Genomic DNA, 19,647 nt, shown 5'->3' with positions numbered 1-19,647 from the left:
AGAAGAGAAGAGAAGAGAAAATGGTGTTAACCGGCATAGCATGGAAATACCCTTCGAAAGGCACTATTTGTCAAGAGTGGTGGTGTAGACTATAATCCTGGCTTTCTGGAGGTGAGGGCATGAGGAATGCAAGATCCAGAAAGCCTGGAGCTTCACAGCTAGTGCCAAGCCAGAGAACAAACCAAGAAGATCTTGCTTCAAAAGTAATTAAGATTTTTTTAAAATCTCCCCTGAGGATGGAGAGATGCCGTAAGGGTTAAGGGTCATTCCTTACAGCACCCACATTGAGGCAGCTCACAATTTGTAATTCAATTCCCAGAGCTGGCCTCTGATGCACCACACACCACGTGGTGCACATACACACATGCAGGTACACTCATACACATAAAGATAGGCAAATTCTCACCCCACCCCACCCGTAATCGTGCAAACCCACGGAGTGAAAGCACACCTTGATAACTGCTCGTGAATATTGTAAGTGACCAACACTCTGTTGGAAACCAAACCGGGCAAACCACCAGTTAAAACCAGAAGAGGAAGGAAGTGGGGGGCGGGAGGGGGGAGTGTAGACGGCAAGTTGGACAGAAACCAGTGGCAATGGGGATCCTATTCAGAAACTTGTGCAAACATAACGAATAGAAGACAGTAATTTCCTGAGGTTCCAAGTCTTCCTAAATTTAGAGTTTAAAAAAAAAAACTCTACGCGCATATTGTAGCCGAATATTTTTCTCTCTCAGGAATACTTAAGGTAGGGGGCTGGGGGGAAGGCGGGAGGTGGAGACCCAAAAGTCTTCTCGGGCTAGGTCAGGACTTAAGGTTACTACTCAACAGGCAGAACTCGGGAGCCTCTAATACTGTGCTCCCCTCATGTAGTGTGCGGGGGTTCCCGGCCTGACGGGGAGAAGGGACAGAGGGACCGCCATCGATACAAACTCGTAAAAGCAGACGCGTTAACCGAGGCGCAGACACATGGTTGCCGTGGATACCAAACCATGTACCCAACCCCTGTTCATTCCTGGGTTAGGACCCGCTCTTTGAGACAAGCAAGGGTCATGGGCTGGGGACATAGGGATCGGGGAGGGATTGTCCTTCCCGGGACGTCGCCCTGGGCCTTGGTCCACCAGGCGCCTACCGCATAGAGGAGCACACTGCTAGGGCTGGCAGAGCCGACCGAGAATCGGGAGCTGGAGGAGCTAGGAACGTCCATGGCGCGGCTGCCGTCCCGGGCGGGGCCTGGGCTGGTCTGCTACGCGGCTCTGGTGCAGCCGCTGGGGGCGGTTCTTTCGCACGGGGCGGCTCCCGTTCGCCCAGGACAGTGGCACTCCGTACAGCCACTGCACGGGACCCCGGGCACCGCCATCTTAACCAGGCCCGAGGCCGCGCAGGGGCCGTGACGCACGCGCAGAAGCCGCGCCGGAAGCGGAAGTGGTGGGCAGTGGGCCGGATCTGGGGCGTCCGTGCTGATTCCCATGGCGGCGGAGCACGATTCGGACTCCGTTGAGCCTCCTGAGTCGGAGGCGCTCCTGGACGCCGTGCTACGGACCCTCTACGACCTGGGTGAGCGTAGCTCCTGGGAGGAGATGGCCAAAGGCAGTGAAACGCATCCCGAGGTGATAGGACCACGGCCCACGTGATTTCTTGGAGCCGTGCCGGCAGGCTCTACCCTCTCCAGGACCTTCTCCCCAACTTGTTGGCCGACCTTTTGCTCTCCTTCTCACTGTGCAGGAAAATAAAATCAGAGCTGGTTACTAAAGGCAGGCCACTCGCAGAAGGACAGGCACTGGCAGGCAGAAGAGCTCACGTTGATTGCCTGACTTTTAGAACCAGACACGTAACAAACGCTGTATTGTGTTTATTATGGAGCTGTTGCTCAAAATTCCAAGCTCACTTACACGATTAAAAAACAAAAGCAAGCTTAGAACTTGGAAGAACGTACCAGGTGTACATGTACATGCATTTTGTGTGTTTCCCTCATTAACTGTCAGAGCAACCCATATATGTATGTGTGTGTGTGTGTGTGTATGTATACACACATAGATAGATAGATAGATATAGTGTGTGTATATATATATATACACACACACATCTTCATAAAGGTCCTCCTTAAGAGCTCGAGTCTCAAGGTCTAGGGCCTGATGTCACATTCTGTGCCGTGTTAGGTTCTCTGTGTCCACGGAGTGGAGGACAGACAACACTTGGCCTCCGACTTTCACAAGTTTTGTTTTGTTTTTTCCCGAGACAGGGTTTCTCTGTATAGCCCTAGCTGTCCTGGAACTCACTCTGTAGACCAGGCTGGCCTCGTACTCAGAAATCCGCCTGCCTCTGCCTCCCAAGTTCTGGGATTAAAGTCGTGCACCACCACCACCGCCCGGCTGACTTTTACAAGTTTTAAGACTAATTTTTAAAATCCTAGATACAGTTGATAGTCACACATGCAGGGATCCATTACGGTAGTTACTTCCAGCTACCTGGACTCTACCTATTCATTTTTATATCTATTCTGGCAGAGTTACATTGGCCACAAGTACACAGCTAGTATTCAGAACGCTCCTGTGCCCATACTGAGTCAGTACTGAGGCTTAGACTCCTGGTTACAATTTCAGGTCACTGTTGAGAGTCTGAGCAGAAGAAACAAACTGAAGCTGAGAAATAGAGTAGAAAGTAAAAGTATTCAAATTAAAGCAATTAAAGTTTAGCTGGATTCCCTTTAAATCCAAAACCGAAGGAAAATAGGAAGAACCCGGACGTGTACCTGTAACCCTGCAGTGTGATAAAAAGACATGCTAGTATAGAGGCCGATGCTTTTAATAGGGTCCTGGGAACTATGACGTTGACAGCACCGGGTGTGAGGGCTAGCGTAATTGTATTACTAAGGGTCAGAGGTGTATACAGCTATCTGGGAAGGAAGGCAGGATTTTGATTTCTAAAAGTGTTGCATGTGTTTGTGTTTTCCGGTTACTTTATTTATTTATGTATGTGTGGGTGTGTGTCAACCCCACCATGTGCAGTGAGAAAACACCTCCTACAGGAGTGAGTTCTCTCCTTCCACCGTGTGGGTCCTGGAGATCATGAAGTCATGAGATCTGGCCCTAAGCACTTCGTTTCTTTGTGTACATGAATGGATGCCTGTGTCTGGGCCCCATGCAAAGTGGCATTCCTTCAGTATTGGCATTAATTAAAACTAAGATGATTTTTAATTTTTTTTTTTTTTTTAATGTTGAAACGAACAGGAGAGACGGAAAGTGAAACAGAGCAGAAAAGGATCAGAAAGAAGAAAGCAAAGAAGAGAGACTCGGAGACGATAGAAGATGTGGCAGCAGAGCCGCTTCCCCTGCCTGGATCTCCTGTACCAGGCCACAAGAAGAGTGCTTCCAGCTTTTTCCAGAAGCTCAGAGAAGAACTGCAGTCTGCTCCCGCTGCCCCTTCAGAAGTCCCTGTCACTACTGCAGTCTCCCTCTCTCCCCCAAAGAACGGCAGCAAGCTAGTGGAAGTGGTAGAGTTTCAAAGCAAAAGTAAGAAGAGAAAACTAAAGTCAGATGAAGATGAGCCGGCAAAGGTAATGGATCAGCTGGCTTATGCCTGTGTGGTAAGGGTGCTTCAGTGGCCTTAGACTGAACCTGGGGCCCCAGGGCTTCCTTCAGGACTGAGCATCTGGTTCTTTCCCATCATGTGGGCCAACTGACTAAGGTTGCCAAACCCGAATCTTCCCCAGAGGAAAGTGGGCACTATAAATCTCGTTAGTGTTTGTGCTCAGTAGATAAATTTATGATGTTAATACCTCCAGGCCATAGGTATATGGAAACACTCTCATCAGCTTAGTATTGATTGCTCAGGACTTGGGAGATAGCCATCTGCAAATCAAGGAGCCAAGGCTGTCTTAACAGTTGCAGGGCTTGCCAGGCAGATGACTACAGTTCTGGTCCCAGCACTTGGGAGGAGACAGAAGCAGATGGGTCTCTATGAATTCAGGGCCAGCCTGGTCTACTTAGTGAAACCCTGACCTCCCCAAAAGGAAAGGCTTCAGGCTTTGATAAAGCCAGGCCTGCTTAGCTACCCTCCTACCTAATAAGCCTTTGGTTATCAGTGCTCAGAAGAAAACCAGTTCTCTCTGCCACTCCTGCTGTGTGCCAGCAGCTATTTTAGGACATAGCATTGTCACAGCTATTCTAGGACAGAACCAGTGCTGACCAAAATGTACACCAGCCCTTGCTCCATGAACTCACAATCTGACTTCCTGTGCAGCTCTCTCCTTCTGATAACTTGTACATCTTACCTCAAATTCAGTTTGTTAGGATGAGGTGGTTACTCCCACAAATGGGCTTCTCTGCCTCCCATTTCCTTGCAACAAGAATATACTAATGGAAATTTTAAATCCATTGCTAAAAATCCAGAGATTTAGCCATTCTTTAACCTTCATGTCCCATAAACCTTTATTTATCAAAAGAAGGAAAAAAAAAAAAAAAGAGCTGGGAGGTGGTGGTGCAGGCCTTTAATCCTAGCACTTGGGAGGCAGAAGTCACCATACCACAAGTAGGGAAGCCTGGGAAACTCAGAAATCACCATACCACAAGCCACCCTACTTGTGGTATGGTGATTTCTGAGTTTGAGGCCAGCCTGGTCTACAGAGTGAGTTCCAGGACAGCCAGGGCTACACAGAGAAACCCTGTCTCGAAAAAACCTTAGAAAGAGAGGGAGGGGGAGGGGGAGGGGAGGGGAGGGGAGAGGAGAAGAGAAAATAAAAAGAAAAGAAAAGGGGATTTGTCTCATTGTCTTAAGGCAGCTGTTAGATTACCACATAGTGCTCCAAAGCAACAGAGAATCACCACCAGTCTTACAGTTGTAGAGGCCAGAAATCCCACCCCAAGCATGGCATGGCAGGGGCTGTGTTCCCTTCCAGGATTCTAGGACTAGAGAAGCTTTCCTGCCTCTGTCCAGGGAGGCTCTATGCACCCCCTGGCTGATGGTGGCAGAGACGATGACTGATAATGAACTCCATTACACGGTCCTGGAATTAGAGAACTTGAAGAACAAAGAGCCAATGGTACATTTTGGACAGTAGTCCAGCTGTCTGACCATTCCCCCCAGAACTTAGACGGAAGTCATGAATTCCATGATGAGCGGTGCCGTTCGTCCTTACAGGACTAAGAGACTTATTTGGGTGCATGGCACCATCTCAGTGCTGCTCTGCTCTGCATGTCTTAGCCTCCAATGCTCATCCCAGGCTTCCCTACTTGTGGTATGGTGACTTCAGAAGTCATTGCACAGGAAACTCAGATGTGCAATCCCTTATCCCACAAGTGATTGTGTGCCTGCTACTGTCCCTAGAGACCAGCAGTGGAGTGTGTGGATGCTATCCTGTCTCCTGTGGTTATTAAGGTAAAGAGTTGTGAACAAAGACAAAACAGGTAGGATGCTGAGGGGAACAGGCAGAGCCTGCTCTGGGTATTGAGGTCAGGGAAGTGAGGCCCAGGCAGGTAATGCTCAGTATTGAAGGTGCTTAGGGGGAGAGGCGGGCCACATAAGCAGGTGAAGAAACAGCCTTGCCAACCCTGTTGCCTGCCTGACTGATTCAAAGAACTGGAAGGCCAGCAGGAGTAGGACAGAGGGACAGTGACCTGAGATGACATACAGAAGCTGGGAAGCCCTCCCTTCCCAGGTCTTAGAGGCAGCCATGGGACTTTGTACTTTATAAAGTCCATGAAGACAGCCAGGTGTGATAGCTTACACCCTCTTCCCTGAACTCAGAAGGATCATCGTGAAGTGAATTCAGCCTTACTTACATAGCAAGGCCTAGAATAGCCAGGGTTACAAACAAAATCAAAAGAATTCCAGGCCAGCCTTAACTGCGTGATGAGGTCCTTCAAACCAAAGCAAAGCACAGCACAGTACAAATCCAACATGTGGAAAACTATGACAGAATTCCAGCAGGGGCAGGAGGTGATTTGATTCACGTTTTCAGGATACTGACCCTGGATGACAAATGAACTGTAACCAGTGTTCAGCGTTCTGGTTTAAAATGGGGTGGCCCAAAGATTGGTGTGGAAGATTGTTAAAGACAGTTGAGCCAGGAGAAGCTAAGCTAAGCAGATAGATAGGCTAATAATCATTATTTTAGCTGGAGCTGTTAGTGTTGGTGAAACTGGGAAAGGGGGCTGTTTCGGCAGACTATTGGGAAACTGAGGGAGGAACGGTTGGAAGAAATGTTTGAAGGGGCTGGGCTGGAAACTGGGAGGCACAGATAGGGAAAAAAAATAAGTCTGGTGTCTCTCTCTCTTTCTCTCTGTCTCCCTCTTCCTCTATCCTCTATCCCCCTTTCTAATGTTAGGTGAAATGGGCTGGGGATTGGGGGAATAAAAGCTTGGGGGAAAAAGAAAAGAACCCACAAAGTAGCAAAGAGCAGCTACAAGTGAGCTCGGTGTAGAGCTGTGCAGAATGGGGTTTGATTTCAGGTTCCTTAGAGCAAAGGGAGGTCAAGGAGGGATGGATGCTTGGTGTTTGCTGAGGCTGCTGTTGGGATATACCCCTGTGGTTTTCAGCAGCAGTGTTTTGTTTTCCCGAATTTGTGGGCTATTTCATTTTTTAAAAGGTTGAGCAACTGGAAAAATTAGGGATGGAAATGGAGAAGCTTGGGAATCAAAAAATGGAAGAAAAAAATGGCAAGAAATAGGAGAACAAATGGGTTCATTCCAGTGACTGAACCAGAGAGATGGGGTTTCTTCTGGAAAGAAAGAGAAAAGGAACTGTGTCAAAGGGCAGTCAAGTCACAGAGATGGAAAAGCAGGAGGGTGGTCAGATGAGATAGCCCTTTTCAGGGGACAGTGTTAGACAACAGGTAGTCGTGGTTCACAAACTCACCAACAGCATTTCTCGTAGTTGCACAGCCTATGCCCGCTAATGGAGATAACCCACAGGTTAAGGTGAAGTAGGATGGTGGCCTGCAGAAATGAGGGACCGAAAACTTCTTAAAGAGGCAATGACGTCTTATGGGGTGCACCCCCCCCCTTTTGGGAAAGAAAGTCTAAATAATTGGGCTGCCCAAAATAGAATTATTCCACAAGACAGAGGAGACTGGTAACAACTGTGCTAGAGGCTGGTCCTCAGTTGCAGTTGTCATGGTGGAGAGAAGTTGCCAGGGGCACCAACTCGGACACTCCTTCTTTCTGGTTCTCTCTTGAAGGTAGCTGAGGGGGAAGAGCGTAGTTGGGAGTAAGACTTGGTCTTGAGAGATATTTGGGGTTGCTGTTTAATAATAAAACTTACCTATCTTAAGTCTAAGTCACTTTGCTCTGGTAGCTGACCTGTTTGAGTTCCTCTAAGGCCAGAAAACTTCAGTCTCTGGTGTTTAGTACCTCAGAGTAAAACAGTGGGGGATTAAGTAAAGTAGCCTTTGTTCGGTCTGCAGGAACTGCATGGCTCTAACTTATAGCCTGCTAGTTGAAGCTACAGGAAGAAAAGGGACACTTTGAAAAGTGATTTTAGCCTTTATTTCTAAGTTCAGTTCTCCAAAAAGTTTCTACAAAAATTCTCTCTAAAAAGTTCTCTCAGCTCTCTTCTTCTAATCTTGCTTTCTCCTCCTGTTCTAATGTAACAGTAGAATGTTCTTCTTCTCAGTGCCCTACTGCCAATGCTGCGGCCGCCAATGTAATCTTTTGTACCTTTTGTTTTTTGTTTTTTTTTGGTTTTTGGTTTTTTCGAGACAGGGTTTGTCTGTATAGACCTGGTTGTCCTGGAACTCACTTTGTAGACCAGGCTGGCCTCAAACTCAGAAATCTGCCTGCCTCTGTCTCCAGAGTGTTGGAATTAAAGGCGTGCGCCACAACGCCCGGCTTCCTTTTGTACCTTTTTAAGGAGAATAGATCACATGGTTTATCCAAGCATTCCCCCCCCCCTTTTTTAATACAAAAGTTCACTAGAAGTTCAAACATAAATTGAAATCATACATTGAGTAAGAAGTTTACAACAGAGACTGTGTACCTACATATCCACTAGGAGTAACTACCTGGCTAAACATTCACTATCTGTCACTACTTCAACAGGTTCAGTGAAAGTTAAAAACCATAATTTTTGTGACTTAAGTTATATATATAGGAAAAGCATATTACTATTAAGCAGGAATCTTTCCTAACATGTAATCTTCTCGGCCTTGCCTAAAGAAGTGAAAGTCACAGCTTTACAGTCCATGGCAGAACCATCTCAGGAAAATCACCTGCTAGGTTTTAGCTTCTAGATGGCTCCCAACAAGAAGATGCTAGGAATTGGGCACAGCACATTGTAGTGAGGGAGGGACGAGTTGATCGGTGAACACTGCTCCGGTGATATACAAGAACAGGTTCGATTTGAATACGCAGTCATAGGACAGTGCCGTTTAGTAGCTTTAAAAGCTTAAGACAAAGTTGAGGACCCAGGAAAGAAGTCTATATCATTTACAAAAATTATACAAGGCTCAGGGAAGCCTTCAATGATTTTTTTTTTAAACAAAGATTACTTTCAGCTGTGAACAAAGCCATATCAGACCCTGATGTGAAACAAGTGCTGGTTGAGGCCTTGGGATTGGAAAATGCAAATATAGAATTCACAAAGATTGTTGGGCCATTAAAGGTGAGGGCAGCACCTATGGAAGAGTGGATCCAGGAGACCACCACTCTTGATTCTAGTGTGTATAATGCCACCATGACTGGGCAAGCTGTAGCTAAAGGTTCATGATCTCAAAATCCAGTATTTTAACTATGGGATATATATTCATTTACAACAAAATCATGAACAAGCTGGTAAAGGTCTCAGATCTCAAAGTGTACAGAGCTTTAGTTGTGGGAAATAGAATCATTTGCAACAAAATTGTGAACAAGGCATCTCTAAGGGCAATAGTTTTTCTAGATATAAACCAAAAAGAAGTCCTAGGCTTCCAGGGGTGTGCAGATGGTGTAGCAAGGGCTGCCATTGAACCAGTTAATCCATAAGAGATAGCCAAGGCAATTAATTGCTGTTGGGGGGAAAAATGGACAAAATGGGGGAGGAGGGGTTGGCTAGCTCAAGGTCCTACAGTAAAATGTACAAGCCAAGAAAAACACCTCAGCCAAGTATTGCAGATCTAATGCATGCTGATGCAGACAGCACTGCTCTAGACTTGGCCAAGAATAAACATCTTAACACTCTCCCCAAAAATTCAGAGTTATAAAATAGCCACTGGAGTTTATGGTCCTTTGCCCTCAGGGACAGTAAGGATGATCTTGGGAAGGAAGAGTTTAACTTCACAAGGATTCATTGTGCATCCAGGAATTATAGATGAAGATTTCAAAGGAGAAATTGAAGTAATGGCTTATGTAAAAAGAGAGATGCTAGCTAACACAGGTGGTAGGGCTGCTCAGCTGTTAGTCTCCCTATATCAGGGCAAAGCTGCTCAGAGGTAAGATCGAGACGGTTTGGAAATACAGGAAAATGTGTATTTTGGTGAAAAATTGTTAATGATAGGAAGGCCAAAATTAAAATTGCAAGTGAATAACGTTGAAATAGAAAGTTGGGTGGGTATGAGCTGTATTATATTATCATTTCACAAAAACCTTGGAATTAATTCAGAATGGCCACTTCACATAGTTTATACCCAGTTTCTAGGAATTGAAAAAGTTATCTCAAGTAAAACAAAGTTTGTGATGAGCCAAGTATGTGGGGCCAGGAGAGAACATTGAGGCCTCATGTGGTTGACATAGCCATTAACTTATGGGAAATGAGACTTATTACAGCAGTGGGGAACTCAGATTAACATGCCCTCAATACCAGTGACAAAGCCTAAAACAAGGGTTGAAATGGAAGATGCTCTGGGAACAGTATTGAAAAATATCACCCAGAACAAACACAAAGTGTGCAGGTGGTCAAGAAACAGGACACAACAGGGACTGAGTTTTCAAATTTATAAGGGGGCCTGATATTGCTGAAATTATACCAGTAGCCTTATCCTTAAAATGGTTGACTAATGGGTTGGTGAAATGGCTCAGCGGTTAATAGCACTTGACTGCTCTCCCGGAGGCCCTAAGTTCAATTCCCAGCAACCACATGATAGCTCACAACCATCTGTAATGGGATCTGATTCCATCTTCCAGTGTGCACAGAGACGGAGCATTCGTATACGTGAAGTAACACAGATAAATACAATTTAAAACTAACGAGCCTGCGTGGGCAGAACGTGTCTCTGAGGAAAGGAGAGATTACAGCACTTGAGCAATTGGTACAAAGTGCAGCTGGAGGCTGAGCACATGGGAGAGTTTACCAGCCCGTGGCATTCCTCTGTATTTGTTATGAAAAAATAAATTGAGGAAATGGAGAATGTTAGCAGATTTGAGAGCTGTGAATAGAGTATTCCAACCAATGAGTCCATTGCAACCTGGAATTCCTTTACTTTCTCTATTACCTATGACATGGCCTATGAAAATTGATTTAAAAAACTACTTTTTTACTATTCCTTTGCAAGAGCAGGATAAGGAAGAAATTGCCTTCACAGTGCCTACATATAATAATGTTCAAGCTGTAAAGGGGATCAGTGGACACTTCTTCCACGAGGAATGTTAAATAGTCAATATTTTGTGCAACAACCACCAGGAATCATTTGTAGGCAATTTCCTCAAACCATCATTTACCATTACATACATGATATTTTGTTGGCTGGTTCTGATGCTTGAGAGAAAATGTTTGGTAAAACAAAGAATTTTGCCTTGTTGGGGTTTGCAGATTGCTTTTGAAAAAGTACAGAAAGGAGATCTATCCACTATCTAGGTTATAAAATAAGTCTAACAAAAAATTTAACCACAGAAGGTACAGAATGGGAGATGTTAATTGGCTACAGCCCACCATTGGATTAATTACTCAAGAGCTAAATAATTTGTTTCAAACATTACAAGGAGATTCAGACTTAGACAGTCCAAGACAGCTAACAAAGGAAGCAGAGAAAGAGTCAACTTCAGTAGAAAAGAGACTTCAGGATTCATGTGTGGATCGCATAGAAACCAAATTGGAGACTGTATTTTGGTTATTTTGCCTTCAAGTCATTCTTCTACTGGGCTCATTATGCAAAGGAAAGATAGTATTTTAAAATGAATCTTATTAGCATACAAACAAAGTAAAAAATTAAAGATATATAGAAAGGGTTTCTGACTTAATCATAAGAGCAAGAGAGCCTGCTTTTTCTGACCTCATTTGGCTACTTTTGGAAAAAACCCAAAAGGTTTTAAAGGGTTGGCCGAATAGGTTTTAAAGAAGGATGGTGTGAGCTATAAAGAGTCAAGACCCCAGGGTAGACTAATAGTGCCATGTTAACTTTCAGTAAAGAGTAAAGACCTCCCCTTCCCCAGAATAGACCAGGAGTGCTCTGTTAACTTTCAGTTCTCTAAACATTAACAAGAAAGGAACGGCAGCATCTGAGAGACACTGAGTAAAAGAAAAACTGGAATCAAATCAGTTTGTCTACTATAAGGATGTGTTGACATCAGAATGAAAGTCGGCAAATGTTTTGTGTTGGGCATGTGGATTTGTTTGTATTTCCATGGGGAATGAAAAGGTGTGGATACCACCAAAACTAATAAAGCTCAGAGTTGAGCAGGAGAGGTCTTCTGAAAACATTGGACCAGCCACTGACCTCTGCCAACCCAAAAGCCTGGACAAGAAACAGCACCTAAGCGCTAACCGGCCTATGAGGAGGACTTTGTTCTCATGTGACACTGAGCCATCCACAGTGCAGAGCGACAGTGGGCCTTTGAACAGGACTTGTAAAACAGACCATGTTAAATACTGAATCCTGCATGCCCATGTCGGGGCTACAAGCACAGAGCTGGGGTAGAGATTAAGCAACTTTATCGAGGAAATATAAAAGGTTCACATTACAGGGAAGAAGAGAAGCGTTGCTGTTAGGTTCTATCTCAGTTGTAAATATGCTCCTGAGAGACCAGAAAGATCCCAGCAGACATCTGTGAACCCTGGAAAGAATGGAGTAGCAATCTGACAACGGTAGTAACAGGGCTACCGGGACACCCGGGGCAGCTTCAAGGCTGCAGACTTAGAAGCCACAGCAAATGGGGAGTGTAGTGGGATTTATCTGGTGTGCCTGGGCTTTTTAAGGTTCCCCAGTTGCTAGCCAACTGGCTCTTTAAGAGTTCTTAGCTCTTAGAACTGCTTGACCCTATGACCTACAGTGTTGGTTGCCTCAAAAAAGCGAGCCGAGGTTTCGAAAGGGGGTTGAATTAGCCAAGTGAGAGGAGAAGGCAGTCTGTGCAGAAAATATTGTTAGGAGACGGTTCAGCCAGGAAAGCTGAGCTGAGCTACAACAGACGTTATAGTTTGGAGCTGTTGGTATTGGGAAAACTGGGAGAAGGGACTGTTGGGGAACTGAGGGAGGAATGGTTGGGAGAAAAGTTTGAAGGGCCTGGGCTGGAAACTGGGAAGAACAGTTGGGAAATAAATTAGATTCAGAGCACTTTTGCGCGCTCTCTCTCCCTCTCTCCCTCCTTTATATTTCTTTCTCTCCAATCTCTTAGAGGAGTTAGAGGGTAAAACCAGGGTGTTAAGGGTAGGAAAAAGAAGAACCCACAAAGTAGCAAAGACCAGGCAGGAGTTGGTGTGATTCATGTTTTTAGGATGCTGATCCTGGGTGGCAAATGAATATAACCCACAAAGTGAGTGATGGGTTCCACTCAGCAGTCAGTGGCCTGGACTGGAGCTTAAGGAAAAATGAAAAAAGCTGTCCTTTAATGGGAGTGCAGCTTCCTGAGAGGGAGGGCAGAGTCCATGGGGTTGTCCCCAGGTTGTCCCCCACACTCCTCTCAAGCTGCTTGGTTTCCCCCGTTACTCCCCTAGGAATTAGAGGCCCCTTGATGGCCTAGATGAAACGGGCAAAGCGGGGCATGTTGTGTGCGCTTTCCCAGACTCTGCTCTAGGGGCTGCCCTGCTATTGGCATTGCTCCCCACGTGCCCGTGCTTGCTCCCATCCAGACCCCTCTTGCCTCACTGAATCCCCCTGCCCCCCTTTCACACACCAGGCATGTCCCTCTGCATGTGCCCCTGCAGTCATGGAGGTGTGTGCTCATGGGGCCTGTGCTTCTCAGTGTACAGCACTGTATGCAGAACCTGACCCTGGCTATTTAGAGAAAGGATTGTAGATGTGACCCCAGGATCCCTGGCTTCCAGGCTGTGTACTTGGTTGCTACTTGGGAGTTGGAATACAGGCTATATGGGTTCTTTGGCCTTTGATAAGACCAGTGAGAGGAGTCGGGGGCATCACAAGACCTGAAGACACCTCCCTAGGTCATTGCTAAAAGGTCCTGACAGCAGAGTGCTTATCCGATGCACCCGCTTCCTTCTGAGCTTCCTTGGGGTCAGATTTTAGGAAGTCACCTGATTGATGCACTGGCCAATGTGAGCAAGTCTTATCCTGATTCTTATTACGTATTATTTATTTGTGCAGGTGGTAGTGGGTACTACAGTGCTCATATATGGAGGTCAGAGGGCAACTCAGGAGACAGCTCTCCCCTTTCACAGTGTCAGACTCTGGGGAATAAACCCAGGTCACTGGGCTCTGTGGGAAGTACGTTACTCAAAGCCCAGTCAGCTCTTTACTCCACTGATACTTTTTTCTTGGGGACTGGAGGGTTGTTTTGCTTTGTGTTGTTTCCAAGGCAGTCTCACTATGTACCTCTGACTATCTTAGAACTCATTGTATAGACCAACTAGTCTTAAACTCCCAGAGATCCTCCTGCCTCTGCCTCCCAAGTGCTGGGATTAAAGGCTTGCAGTTACAGCTGGCAATTTTGTCTTTTTAAAGTCAAAGCCACACAGAAGAAAATGATCTGGGGCAAGTCAGCGGGCCACAGACAGGTTCATTGAGCCAGGAGCTCAGCTCCCATGTGGAGAAGAAAGCAAGGAACATGGGGTTTGCATTGTCATTGGATATCCTGCCTATGCAGGGCAGGGACTGTGCCCTGAGAAAGCAGGACAGCCCCTTTGGCTGGCCCCATTGTCCACCACAGGGGCCAACATCTTTCCTAGAGGCTGCGTGGAGTTTGCAGCTCTTGCTGCTCTGGCAGATGGGCCCTGGGACTAGATGGTGGCTATTGTTGGGCAAATGTTTTTGTCTTTAGCAGTTGTCTCCTTGGTCTCACACATCTGGAGAGTCTTGTGCTTTCTCCTAAATGCCAACTCCCCTGTGGATGGGGCTACTACTTGCCCTCTGTGACTGGTCTCTTTCCCAGTGCCCTTGGGTTCTTCCTGACCCGGTATATGTCATGTTCTGTCTGCTGTTTTCTTTATTGTGTGTCAGCACCTTATTTAGTGCTGACCTCATGTTTATGAGGTTAGCACTCTGCCACTGAACTACACCTTAACCCAGGGATTCCCCTCTTAAAGCTGGGTGTAAACCACATTTTAACCTGTTCATCGGTCAGCGCACATCTGGGTTGCCCTCGTAGCTGTTGTGAACATAGCTGTACAGATAACTGTGCAAGCCCCTGGTGGAGTGAACAGCTCAGTTGTGTGCATACTTTTTGTCCTTGCTGTTCTGAGGAGGTGACACTCTTTGCTCATGGCGGCTGCCCTTTTAGCACTTGTGCCTATAGTATAAGTGCTTCAGTTTCTCAGCATCTTCTCCAATACTTAATATTTTCTGTTTTGTTTTTTGAGAGGTGGGCATTTTTTTTTCTATTTTTTATTTCATACACATACACATATAGGTGTTGGGTTGTTTATTTTGAGACAGAGTTTCATGGTGTGGCCCAGACTGGCCTCAAAGGAGAAGCCAGTTCCCTGCCTCTTTTCTCCTGGGATTACAGGCGTGTGCTCCTGTTCCTGGGATTGCAGGCGTGTGCTCCTGTTCCTGGGATTGCAGGCGTGTGCTCCTGTTCCTGGGATTGCAGGCGTGTGCNTTCCTGGGATTGCAGGCGTGTGCTCCTGTTCCTGGGATTGCAGGCGTGTGCTCCTGTTCCTGGGATTGCAGGCGTGTGCTCCTGTTCCTGGGATTACAGGCGTGTGCTCCTGTTCCTGGGTAATTGGTAGTTTCTAATATGAATTTGTTTTCTTTGCAGAATAAAACAAAGGTCCTTGAAAAAGAGGTGGATATTCAGGAGTTTAACCTAGAGAAGGTAAGCATTTGAGGTAGCATTTAGTTCCTCTTAAGGCTTTCATTAGAGTTCATTATGAGCTGACAGCTTTAATGCAACACTAGCCTTCTGCAGAGTCTTGTCCCCAGGCTAGGGAAATGGCAAACCTGGTCTTGCAGTGCTCATGTGACTGACTGCTATTCACTTCCCAGCTCCAGGGTCATTCAGTGCAATTCGGTAACACAGTGTTAAGTTAGAAAGGCGGGAACATGTGTCCACGGTGCCCCAGGTTATCAAGATGTCTGAGAAAAGGGCAGGAGGGTGTCAGCCACTGAGAGTCGGAACTGCTGTGGGCAGCACGTTTAGAGAGGTGCTTTCTTCCAAGTGGCTGCCCCTCTGGCACTGGGCTGGTGGAGAGCATCCAGGAGCATCCGGTCAGAGTACAGGATGCCGCCTGCCTCCTTGCTCTGTCATAGCTCATGCAGAGATAGTCCATTTCTTCAGCTGTGAGAGGGAACAAGGAGGCAGCACTGAGCGGCGGCAGTTCAAGAGCCTGGCTGTGTTTCTGTGGGCCCGAGTGGCTGAGAGGCTGCGGGGCTGACTGACAGTCTGGGTCTGACCACTGTGATCCACAGGCTCGTCTGGAAGTACACCGCTTTGGGATCACGGGCTATGGCAAAGGAAAAGAAAGAGTCCTGGAGCGAGAGCGGGCTATCATGCTGGGGGCTAAGGTGAGTAGGGGGGCTGCTGCTGTGACGAGGCAGGGGTGGGGCTGGGACTGCTCTCTCCTTATTGCAGAGTAGACACTGATGGTGTCTTTATTCCTTCCTCTCAGCCTCCCAAGAACACTTATGTGAACTACAAGGTTTTGCAGAAACAAATCAAAGAGAAGAAGATCGCAGTGGAAGAAGAAAAGAGAGCGGTAGGTGTGGCCTGGCTGCCTCAGCTCAGGGGCTGCTTGCTGGCACTCCCTCACAGCTTGCTGAGCAGTCAGGATACCAGCATTGCCCCATAGGTGCCCTCCCCACCCCCATTATCTCAGCAAGCTGCATCCAGCTTGCTGAGGCATCCGGCCTGCTGAGGCATCCGGCCCAGTCATGGGTAAGGCAAAGCTGGCCTTCAGGTCATTGGCATCGCCACAGTGTCTGTCAATCTTGGGGCAGTGAGTCATTGGCATCGCCACAGTGTCTCGCCGAGCTATGGCTGCCCTAAGGAAGCCCTGTCGTCTAGGGGTCATGGCAGTGAGGGATGCTACAACCAAGTCCTTGGGTTTTGTAAAAGAGTCTGTGTAGCCCTGGCTGGCTTAAAATTGTCAGTCTTGTACCTCTGCCTTCTGAGTAGAGTTCACATGTATGTACCACCAAACCCTGTCACAAGGTTCAGGGTGAGACTTTTTTTTAATGTATGTATTTTATGTATATGAGTGTTGTATTTGCATATAAGCCTGCATGACAGAAGAGGGTATCAGACAAAAAAAAAAAAAAAAGAACACAGATCCCATGGGAATACAGTTACAGATGGTTGTGAGCCACAGTGTGGGTGCTGGGAATTGAATTCAGGACCTCTAGAAGAGCAGCCAGTGTACTTAACTGGTAAGCCATCTCTCCAGCCCCTGGTTTATGTTTAATATACCAACTTGGAAATGTTTTAAATACATGGCACTCATATGACTTTTTGTCACAAGCCCATTGCTCTGATTTTGAATAGTCACTATCCATTGCTGACATACTATCCTGAATTGTAGGCCCGGGAGACAGACATTTTCAAGAAAAAGAAGAAGAAAGGGAGAGGGCAGGAGGACAGGTGAGTAGTGGCACCGTGTCTGGGTGGTCACTGGCCACACCTTGTGCTTGGTTCCCTCACGGTTCCTTGAGTGTGGGCAGCACCAGAGCCCCCAGCCCAGCGGGTGTGGTCACCCCAAGGAAGCCTTGTCCCCAAGGGGCAGTGAGGGAGGCCCCACCTGTGAGAACAGATTGCTGTTGGGTGCTGGGGAGTCCTGTCAAGAGGAGCTTGGAGAACACTGCGGGGTGAGCCGGGGGCCATTTCAGTGCAGTGACATCTGTCAGGATCGGAGTGCAGAGGAAGGGTCACCCTGGATATAGTGTTCCACACATTCCTGAAGCAAGAGACCCGTGTGGCTGTGGTGGGGCTCATACAAGGGGAGGAAGAGCCTGCAAGAGACCTGTGCAGCTGTGGCGGGGCCCACACAAGGCGGGGAAGCTCCAGGCTCTGGTCCTGCTCCTTGCCTAATCGCTTGGCACCTTTCTCTCCCTTTCAATGCAGGAGATCCAAGAAGTCGGCTCCCAGCATCTTGTCAAGTGGACAAGTTGGACAAGTTGGAAAATTCAGAAATGGAACATTGATTCTAAGCCCCACTGATATCAAGAAAATCAACTCTTCCAGGGTAGCTAAATGAAGTCCTTGTCAGCTCCAGAGAGGAGCAGGAACAGTGGCAGTGCGTGGGACACAGGACCCGTGAACCCTGTGCCTGCCCTTTCTTGTTCCACAGGGTCTTTGTCATTTGAACAGTGAGTTTGGAGGCTGGCGGTGGCCCTGCTGAGCGCTGGGCTCCCCTCCCCCGTGCTGCAGAGGGGGATGCACACACATGGCTACCTGTGCATACAGCAGGCAGTGGCCCTGCTGAGTGCTGGGCTGTGCGGGCTCCCCTCCTGTTGCAGGTTGCTGGTGTCAGCACATTGGTCACAGTCCACTGTTTCATAATGTTATTGTCTCTAAGTGTCTGTGAATGACACTGAAGTGCCTTTTGGATTCGTGAAGACACTGAGCGCACTTGTTATCCACTGGTTCTGTGGGAAAGCGGTTCTGTTGTCAGCCTGCCACGAGTGTAAATCCACTTTGTAAGGATTTCTAAAAATACACCTCTATAGTATGAGTTTCTGACTGTTAAGTAGCACACAGGCAATTCTAACTGGCTCCCCACACCTACTTGGAACTGTAACCTCACAAGGCCCTTTTATAGTGATGTTACCCCTGCCTCGAAGTCAGCATCTCCTCAGAGACTGAGGCGCATTGAAGGAAAGTGTCCAGTGACAGGGGCAATGCTGGCATTTCCCACCCTGGGAGTTCCTTGTCTGGCAAGCAGTGTAGACAGGCCTGAGAACCTTCAGGCTGTGGCCAGCTGTTAGGATGTAAGGATTCTCTGAGAGCATTGCGAAACACCTCACAAGATGGAATCCAATGTGCTAGATAATTTTAAATGATTTTTTTTAGGTTTATTTATTTGTAAGTAAGGGCACATGTGCCACAGTGTTTGTGTGGAAGTCACAGGGTCTGGTTCTCCCAGCGTGTGGGTCCCAGGAATTGGATTTGAGTGTCTGGCTTGGCAGCAAGCACTTTCACTTGCTCACCACACACTCTCTCACACACACACACACACACACACACACACCAGCCCAACTTAGAAGGTCTTAACAGGACAGCACTGGGGGGAGAAATCTCAGGGCGCGACAGGAGCTATGGAAGGTCACTGCATCAGCTGATCCCATCTTCCCAAGGGGAACCTGGGGAGCGAGGAGTAACCACCGCCAGGAACCATCAGGGCTTAGACAGCTAAGGACTGCCAGCTTGGACCAGAGTCCCAGTCTAAATAACTGGCTTTGGTTTCTGCCTTTTGATGTATTGTGTAAATGTTTATGCTCAGTCCTTAAGGAAGGCAGAGAAGTCTACTGTGTAAATACCTGAAGCTCAGTATACCGACCACTAAGTATTCTAAAAACATTTCAGAGGACAAAAAACAGCTCTGTGCTCTGAGTACAGGGGATCAAGCTAAAGTCGGCTCTGGATGAAGATCCTGATGAGGCCTCCAGCAAATTAACTACAGCATTGGTTCTCTGCCCGTGGGTGGCACTTACCAGATATTTACACCACAGTTTATAACAATGGGAAAGTTACAGTTATGAAATAACAATGAAATAATTTTATGGCTGGGATCAGCACGCCATGAGGAACTGTATTAAAGGGTCACAGCATTAGGAAGGTTGAGAACCACTGCTCTATGGGAAAGCCATCCTTAGGGAAACAGGGTCATGCCTGAGTTCTTGCTCTAGCCATGGTACAGGACCTGGCTTCAGTCGCCTCGGGCCCATGCAGTTGTGGAGGACACATGACGCAAGCAGGGCTTGCTAGGAGGGAAGTGGCCTGCACAGGAAACTCCCTGTGGCCAGGAAAGGACTGCAACATGAGTCCTGACTGAGCCCCCAGGAAGAGCTCAGGTGCCATCGGCTAATACTGTCTTAGCCAGCACTGACTTGGATCAAGGAAGCGAAGAAGCCCTGATACTGAATCCTCAGATTGGTGGGAAGCTGACACCGCCCTAACGCCACCTGGCCCCAGTGCTTGGTGGGAGTCCTGTGCCTGCCCCCTTAACTGCTGTGACTTCTCCCTCCCTCTCTGCATAATCCACCTGTCTCCTCAGCTCAGGTCTTTTCTGGAATCCACACCCCTCTCGTATCCCACTATCCAACCCCATAATCCACCCTGTTATGGTTTGTATGTGCTGGGCCCAGGGAGTGGCACTGTTAGAAGGTGTGGCTCTGTTGGACTGGGTGTGTGTGGG

The 19,647-nt window shown here is 47.4% G+C and overlaps 2 protein-coding genes across 3 annotated transcripts in view; one reads left to right on the top strand and one right to left on the bottom strand.

Annotated features, from left to right (window-relative positions):
• The window catches only part of Gnpat (glyceronephosphate O-acyltransferase), a 28,284-nt gene extending 26,872 nt beyond the window's left edge, over positions 1 to 1,412 (bottom strand). Inside the window, exon 1 of one of the 2 annotated variants that reach the window (XM_021169384.1) lies at positions 1,133 to 1,412. In XM_021169384.1, the coding sequence (XP_021025043.1) occupies positions 1,133 to 1,207 (75 nt within the window). In that variant the 5' untranslated portion in view covers positions 1,208 to 1,412. The remainder of the gene's footprint in view (positions 1 to 1,132) is intronic. The other variant, XM_021169385.2, reaches the window with a different exon arrangement.
• A 5-nt stretch (positions 1,413 to 1,417) lies between these two features.
• C8H1orf131 (chromosome 8 C1orf131 homolog) lies at positions 1,418 to 17,964 on the top strand. Its single transcript, XM_021169386.1, has 7 exons — positions 1,418 to 1,557; positions 3,231 to 3,556; positions 15,057 to 15,113; positions 15,707 to 15,802; positions 15,907 to 15,993; positions 16,816 to 16,874; positions 17,355 to 17,964. The coding sequence occupies exons 1-7, from the start codon at positions 1,470 to 1,472 to the stop codon at positions 17,485 to 17,487; spliced, it is 846 nt and encodes a 281-aa protein (XP_021025045.1). The 5' UTR covers positions 1,418 to 1,469; the 3' UTR covers positions 17,488 to 17,964.
• Positions 17,965 to 19,647: the final 1,683 nt, after the last annotated feature.

This window comes from Mus caroli, chromosome 8 (assembly GCF_900094665.2).
Source record: "Mus caroli chromosome 8, CAROLI_EIJ_v1.1, whole genome shotgun sequence".
Lineage (NCBI taxonomy): Eukaryota > Metazoa > Chordata > Mammalia > Rodentia > Muridae > Mus > Mus caroli.
Note: the sequence above shows the minus strand (reverse complement) of the source record. Positions and strands in the feature narration are given on the sequence as shown.